An 8,257-nucleotide genomic window follows, 5' to 3' on the forward strand; every position below is an offset into this window, starting at 1 on the left:
TCTCCTTCGACCAAGGTTGTTTTTTCCCACAGGGTTTTTATACTTAGCAAGGTTTTTGACCAGGCAACTTAGAAGCGCATAGCAGAGGCAACACTATTGACATGGAATATCCAAGGGGGAGTGTTGTAAATGATAATGACTATTCATGCAATAGGTATTGCTTAATGTATGCGATTGACAGACTCGTAATGTATGCGATTGACAGACTCGTAATGCATGCGATTGACATACTTGTAATGTGCGATTGATTAGTATAGCTATTATGTATTGCCTTTTGTATATATTATGTAACCCTATATAAACCTCATGGTGAGATGAATACAATACAATTATCCAATTCTCTACAACAACTGTTTATTTTTCCAACAATATTTCGGCCTCGGTAAAAAGAGATATTGCATGTTGTTTAGGTATTCAGCATAAATCTTCTATTGGTAGATATCTTGGTTTTCATAAAAGAGATTGCTTACAAGGAGTTGTCAATTTACACACACACACACACACACACACACACACACACACACACATGTATGTCCATATTTTACATAAAAATGTTGACTTTTTCAAAATATATGAATGATACTAAATATATTTGTAATTACGAGGCTAACACTTCCCATATTCCCATATCTATATATGCCCATAAAAGCGAGGTTAACGATGCCTCTCAAGCGAGGCTAAGCACACAAAAAGATGTACTATGTTTTTCCAATCTTATGGAAGCAATTAATCTCGGAAGTTTCTCCACACAAAAAAAAATGTCAATCAAGACCGTGATTATTAGATTTTCCATCTAAAACTGTGGGACTATAGCACACAGTTTTTATGGATCAAAATTGCATGTTCTTATTTTGGAGAGCAACAAGCTGAGCTGAAATTTGATTTTGGTTTCGGGTGAGTGTTTCCATGGACAAGTGTAGCTCTTCATTTTGGTTTTGCAGAAATTCCGGAGTGTTGGAAGTCTGAAAACTCAGGAGGAGATGAAGAGGTATTGAGGAGTTGGGAAGAGGAGGATGGTTGAGCAGATGTGAGTGGTGGTGGTGGGAAGTAGAGGATGATTGAATAGAGAAACTCTTGAACATTTGGGGATCTCAGATGTGTCAATATCTGATTGACTCGTTATTTTGATGAATCATTTTTTTTGAATAAAAGAAGATTATGTAAATAGTACTTACTCGAAATGTCACTTATCATAAATAATTCGCCATGATAAATTTGATTCATACATAATATCATGAAAAATGGATAAATATTTTGGCTGCTACTTAGTATCGGCAATATGTTTGAAAAAGTGTCCAAAAATATCAAATTTAGATATTTGCATCCTGTCAAAGTAAGGAACCATGACATATATGTGTGGAAATATTCCATTTTGAGAGAGTTGAAAAAGCACTATCTCGTTAAAGATTCTATACATCTACTCTTTCTCAAAGCAATTCTATAGACAACAACCCCGCTTTTTCTTCTTTTTGGATGGTAAATATTTCTTTGAACATGAAGTGTGAATCAAACCCATCATTGAATTGAAATTGAGATATTAATTCAAGTTCTTCTCTTCTGAATCAAATAGATTCATATCTAAAAAGAATTTATTGTCAACCCTTTCAAAACTGAGTATTTGTGGTTCTATTAGAAGTGTTCAAGAAATGTCTGCTATCGAGTTAATAAGCTCTACCAATGAATGGAATTAGAACTATGCCTTGAATTTAGATACAAATTAAATACTTCTTTATTACAGCATAGTTCATTTGTTGCAACTAAAGCCTGATTACAACGATCATTTATATCGCAGCTCTCTTATGATCTTATATATTGCGCATAATGCAAATACGCACAATCAATGACAAATTGAGCTGCTTTTCTACATTTATCAGTCTAAACCATTTCCTCATGTTTTAGTATATAAATTTAGAACATATACAAGCAAATCCAGCAAATGCCATTGACTTAACTGCTACAGAGCTTGGCAGCTTCCCCTTGTCCTTCCTTAGGTATAGGGCTTCGTACAACGGTAGGTTAATGACAATCAAAACCCCACATAGAAGAATCTGCAAGCACATTGTCTCATAAACTTCTGCAAAGCCAATTGTTCCAGCGACTGCTGCCTGCACAAACCCGGCAAAGCAGTACAAGTTGAGCAATGCTAGTGTTGCCAGTATGGTAAACATTGGACACGATCCGCCAAATTCCATGATCTCTTTCTTATACCGTTCGGACACATCTGCATCGGCCACCTTGGCTGTTATTACAAATGCTGAATCTGTGTATCCAAGGTAGTGTACAATGGTGTCGATGAAGGCAAATAGGTATGAGGTTATTCTCTGGTAAAGCCATATACGTTGGTCGTTCCACCAACCTAACATTGTGCCTCCACACCACATATACTCCAGAAAGCTCCCAATGTTCTTAGCAATTATAACATATGCAAATGGTATGATCCATCGGCTTGAAATCTAATTCCACAAGACACAGCCCATTTTATAGAAAGCGGAGAGATATAATTTATATATGTACGTGAAAGCATTCAATCTTAACAAATTAAACAATAAAGATTCAATATCGTATCTAAGTCTCGGAAAGCATTCAATCATAACAAATTGTCTCGGACGATCTATGCCTAGTTACTGCAAAAAGACTGGATAAGTCGGATAGTATAATATATAAGATGAACTATACCTGAGGAAATAAGGATGTGCCTCTAAGGAGGTAAAGTGAAGGGAGAATCGAGTAAATTAGTGTTGCCCAGCAGTTAGCAGCCCATAAGTTGTAGCGAAGGTATCCAAGTTGATGGCCTAAACTAATCTTTCCATGCCCAAACCATACAGCACTGTACTTTGAAAGCATAATCTGGAGGTTACCTTCAGACCATCTCTTATGCTGCACAAGTATCTGAAGCAATGTGGTTGCATTTAATCCTAAGAAAGCTTTCCTTGTTGGATTGCAATACACTGATTTCCATCCTCGGCATTGGATCGATAACCCCGTTATCACATCTTCAACCGGGCACCCATATTTCAAACCCATCTGCAAGTCATAAAGATTTCGACTGAGCTCAAATTTGAGTACGGCTACATTCGTTAAAATTGTAAATTAAGAAATATAATTAGGTAATAGTGTATTATTAAAAAAACAAATATTAGGCAATACTTATTTCTAACACTATTTGAGATGCAATAGTAAAATAGCGACAAGCGTGGCCCATGGCCCACCATTGTACTAATATTGTCCAAACTTAACCACCCGTTAGATGTTGAGTTTTTATCACAAAAGCTCTCGGTACAATTAGGTGCATGTGATCCACTCACTTATAAGTTATATTTTATTTGTCACTTTTTCCAATGTGGTATCTTTCCTCTCCAACACGCCCCCTCACGTGCAACCTAGCTCTAAGTATGCACGTGGAATTAATTGACAAACCCAATTCCACATTGGAAATCGGGTCACAAGGCCCACATTAGACACTTGACCAATCACATAACAATCCAAGACCCACATCGGACACTTGGCAATAATCCAATCGGAAACTTCCGATGGCCAATGTAATGAACTCAAACTAGGTCCATGATTAGATAAGTGATTAGTGAATCAATTCATGAATGAACTCATATTCAGGTCCATGAAGGCGACGTATTGAAGAGCGACCCGCTCTGATACCATGTTAAACAACGACAAGCGTGGCTTGTGGCCCACTATTGTACCGATACTGTCCCAACTTAACCACCCGATAGGTGTTGGGTTTTAATCACAAAAGGCCTCGGTACAATTGGGTGTGATCCACCCACTTATAAGTTATATTTTATTTGTCACTTTTCCAATGTGGGATCTTTCCTCTCCAACAAAATTATAGCTCAAATATTGTCATATGAGCTTATTTGTGTGGTTGATAGAGAGAGGGATACCTCTTTTCCCCATTGAGTGTTCTCTTCAAATGCACAACTTGCAAGACTCTTTGAAGTTTCTTCCAAGTCATGAATGGCAATTTCTTCTCCTTTTTTACCCTCCCATTTCATTTCACTCCTACAACGCTTGCTGAATATATTGCCACAAAGAACTTCTCTTCTGTGAAAGCATCCACTTCCAATATATAATGTCCCCCAATAATTATCCAGACCATGGGCTTCCACCTTCAGTATATACCAAAACAATAACTGAAGTCCAAATTATATGCTATGTAACATTTAATCGAAAATTAATATTTCCACGAGCACATAATATATATCTCCATGAACATATAAAACTCACCTCGTTAATTACTTTTAATGAAGCGTATAATTCATTCTTAGTAAGGTTGTCGAAATTCTGTGGGAACTGTACATATGCGATCTCATGGCCTTGTTCTTCATCCATAAAGAAGCAAAGTGCATCCCTTATGGCCATGGAGTTGTTCGAATACATATCACAATCTACATTAAGAAGTAACTTCCCATTGCTAATGCTCGATGATACCCTAATCTGCAGTGGCAGAGCCAGGAATTCAAGTTTACTGGGGCACAAAAAAAATATAAATATAAAAACATACAAAATCTTTAAATGTAATTTCTATCTATTACAATAGTAATTGTCCTCGACTAGATTTCATATTACATTAGGATGATAACTTGAAATTGGAGGATGATTTCCAGGATCAAAATGATATTTTTCATTAACGTTGGGACAAGGCTTTTCAAAATTACTATCATTTTTCTTTGTTTTTTTTTATGGGGGATGACTCCAATGAGGTATTTATACTCGACGACTCCTCTGCACCAAGATTTTCTTTTCTTTTAAAGTATCTTACCATATTTGAATATTTTGTTAATTGTTTTTCTATTGGACTTGAAAATCTGAAAGTAATAAAGAAATAGAAATCATTAAACGTAAAAGAATATAAGAAAGAAAAATATTATATGATTCATATAAAAAAAATATTATATGATATTAATAGAAGGTCAAACATGGGACGGGTAAAGCCCATAAAAAAAAAAGAATAAAAAAAAAGAAGAGCACGATTGAAAGAGTACATTCATCAGGTTGAGAAAATAATATATATTAAACCTGATATTGTAATATTAATATGTATATGTATTTTTTTTTTTTGAGGAGATATGTATATGTATATGTATATTAGTGTGTGTATATATATATATATATATATAAATTTTTCTGAAAAGCTGAGTGGGGGCACGGGACCCAGTAGGCCCCTGCTAATCTGCATAATAAATGGTCATATATATATATATATATATATATATATAGACACATATATCTGTGCGAATTGTGCTCGTTTATTTATTTGATTACAGTTAAATTCCTCACCAGTGCATTCATAGCGCCAGCTTTGAAGTTATGGTGGTACTGGGGTCTCTTCTCCCGAGCCAAATACACCAAAGTTGGCAACATACATCCTTCAACATCTCTTGCATTTGGGTTTCTCCCATCAACTACTATCTGGCAAACAGCTTAACCAATTTAAACATCTAATAATAGGTAAAAAGTCAATTCTTTGATCAGTTAATTAATTAATTTAGATATCAAAATGACTTACTTGAAGAATGGTATCATGGTCTAGCTTTGATGAATATGAGTTCCACTGAGAAAAACCTTTATGTTTTGATCGTACTTCTTCTGAAATGCGGCCTAGCTTCACTGCATTTTCAATTTTATTCTCCATGTTCTCGTATAATTTCTATAAACAACAATTTGATGACAAGGGCAGCTCAATAGTCGGATTTACTAGTTATTTACCACAAGAATGAGGGATGAAATCAAGCCTAAACCTCAGAAACAAACTAGTGAAAATGATAATGAGGACCACCCAAAATGTTATTATCGCTACACAACCAAATAAATAGTGGCAACACATCCCACCATATCATTTTTTTTTTGAAAGGGATCCCACCATATCATTAATTTCAGTTAAATTCGTACTATAATATCAACAACCTTGTTTCCTTTGTAGAAAATTAAATATGAGAAAATCAAAAAGTCATGATGTGAGAAATTGAAGATAAATAATCAAACTAATTCACTTGAAGGTAAAATGAAATATTTTCGGAAATGTGATCATATTCATCGCAGTAATAAGAATTTTATGATTGTACATATATAATAAATTATGCTCTGGCAGTCAATTAATATGTACTCGTTAGATTTTATTTTAAGAGAGGAGTATAGTAAGATAATTACGTACTATCTCATTATTTTTCACTCTTGGATATAAATTCAATAATAACAATTGAATATGACTAAATACGGAATCAACTAGTACTTTGAGCGAGACTATGAACAGTTGAAATTAACATTGAATTTCTCAATCACCTGTGACGAAGAGATCATGACTCTTATGTCCAGACACTTTATTTGACTTCTCCACTATACAACTCTGTTTATATGTTACCAAAAAAAAAAACGACTATTTATATTCTGTTTTGAAATTAATTCTCTGTGCGTGCAAGGTGCTAAATGCTCATATGTACGTATGAACGTCATAGATGACCCAAATTCACGTATTAATAAATAATTACTATTTCTTGATCATGACCAAATTATACTCAAGCCTCCACAATGAACCGCCTTTTCTTTTGTATTGCATGACCCTATTTCGTCGTATCTTTGCGTCTCCTTAAGCCCCTCACAAAGCAAATCAAAAGTTGATACTAGACGATTATAATAAGATAAAGATATATTACCTTAATGAGAGCCACATCACCAGCTCGATTCTGATTCTGACTTTGATCACCAACCGCATCAGAAGCTGTTGAAATGAAATAAGCAGCCGGCGACCTTGGTTCCACACTGTACTTCTTGCAATGTGGTATCCAGTGCTTAGCAAACTCAGCAGCTTCTAGTAGAGCATAGTATGTTAGTTCTGAGCCACCATCGTCGGAGAGATACACGCTGAGCTTCTCCGGTGGGTAGTCGTAAGCCAGGACCGACAAAACGGTGTTCATCACCATCATCGGTGGCTCTATGATTGGATCCGCCGTGCACACAAATATGTCCACCCCCGGCAGTTCTTTCTCATATCTGTTCCAAGACAATACCATCATAAGAAAGAGTGATGTATGAGTACTGTTATAATATTGTCAAACTGTGAAGTTGTTACATACCTTTGAGAAAGCCTATCCTTGAAGGTGTGTCTGTAGATGCGGCTCCACCGAGTGGCTTGAGTGACGACCCAGTAAAAGCTGAACCATAACTCAGCAGCGAACAAACACATCCAACCAAATCTTCCATCTTCACAAGCTTTCGGTATGTGAGTCACTCTATATACCCATATCAAACATATACCAACAAAAACAGACACTGCAAATAACCTGTATAGGACTCTTCCATTTGCTCTCGTTGTCTCAAACAGTGGTAAATATCTTTCCTCTCCCATTTTTCAGTTCAGCCTAATTGCTGGACCTTTCTCTCTCTATCTAAAATGGTTTAATGATAGTGAAGAACCCGGGAACAGGTCCTTGATATATTCATTGTAGATACCAAACCCATCACTTTCTACCTAATTCATGCGTCCCACCTTTAATATAATGCCACCGGTATGTCATTATCTACAATGAATTTATCTAGGGTACGTTTACTTATTTAGAATATGAGAGAATGATTAAGGGGTAAAATTATTACTACGTTTACTAACACATAAAGGAATCAGAATGATTCCGGGTAAAAGTATTCATGCTTTTACTAACACATGAAGGAATTGGAATTGGTGTAGGTCTCACCTCCTTATAAGGAATCGATTCCTGAATACTCAAGAATTTGATTACGAAGGAGGGAGATGAGTTTAGGAATCAACTCCTCCGGAATCAATACCGATTCCATTCTTCTCTCATTCCAGTTGTCTCCGATTCATGATTATTTTTCATATACCTTCATATATTAATGCCACCTTTAATACCTTCATATATTTTTAGTAAAGCAATTTTTTCTTAACTCAAATGATACCTAGGTTTTACTTATGTTTGTTAACTACCTTCATATGGATCTTTTATGTTTGATATTTGAAATTGGATTAGAATCAGAGATGGTAAATGGATGCCCATGATACCAAATCTCATCACCAATACAATACTTTTTTTTTTTGGAATAAAGGACTGGTGCCCATGATAAGAGATGGCAAATGGATGCCCATGATACCAAATCTCATCACCAGTATAATAATTTAAAAAAAAAAAAATTATTGGTGCAGCTATGTTCGAGTCTTGATTAATTACACAAGGAAAAATTTAGAGACGAGGGGAGTAAATTAATGAGTTACTATACTCATTGGAATCCT

General features: G+C 35.4%; 1 protein-coding gene across 4 annotated transcripts; it reads right to left on the minus strand.

The window, feature by feature from the left end:
* Positions 1-1,666: 1,666 nt before the first annotated feature.
* Positions 1,667-7,463, minus strand: LOC112168428 (cellulose synthase-like protein E1). Of its 4 annotated transcripts, XM_040519626.1 has the most exons (9): positions 7,296-7,411; positions 7,089-7,215; positions 6,669-7,005; positions 5,525-5,665; positions 5,296-5,427; positions 4,243-4,452; positions 3,900-4,124; positions 2,677-3,024; positions 1,667-2,453 (listed from the first exon to the last, which is right to left on the minus strand). In XM_040519626.1, exons 1-9 carry the CDS (start codon positions 7,312-7,314, stop codon positions 1,896-1,898), a joined length of 2,097 nt encoding a protein of 698 aa, XP_040375560.1. In that variant the 5' UTR covers positions 7,315-7,411; the 3' UTR covers positions 1,667-1,895. The 4 variants fall into 4 exon arrangements, with proteins under 4 accessions (XP_040375560.1, XP_024161320.1, XP_024161321.1 ...); XM_024305552.2 differs by having other exon boundaries at positions 7,089-7,462; XM_024305553.2 differs by lacking the exon at positions 3,900-4,124 and having other exon boundaries at positions 7,089-7,463.
* Positions 7,464-8,257: the final 794 nt, after the last annotated feature.

The sequence above is a fragment of the Rosa chinensis genome, chromosome 5, assembly GCF_002994745.2.
Source record: "Rosa chinensis cultivar Old Blush chromosome 5, RchiOBHm-V2, whole genome shotgun sequence".
Lineage (NCBI taxonomy): Eukaryota > Viridiplantae > Streptophyta > Magnoliopsida > Rosales > Rosaceae > Rosa > Rosa chinensis.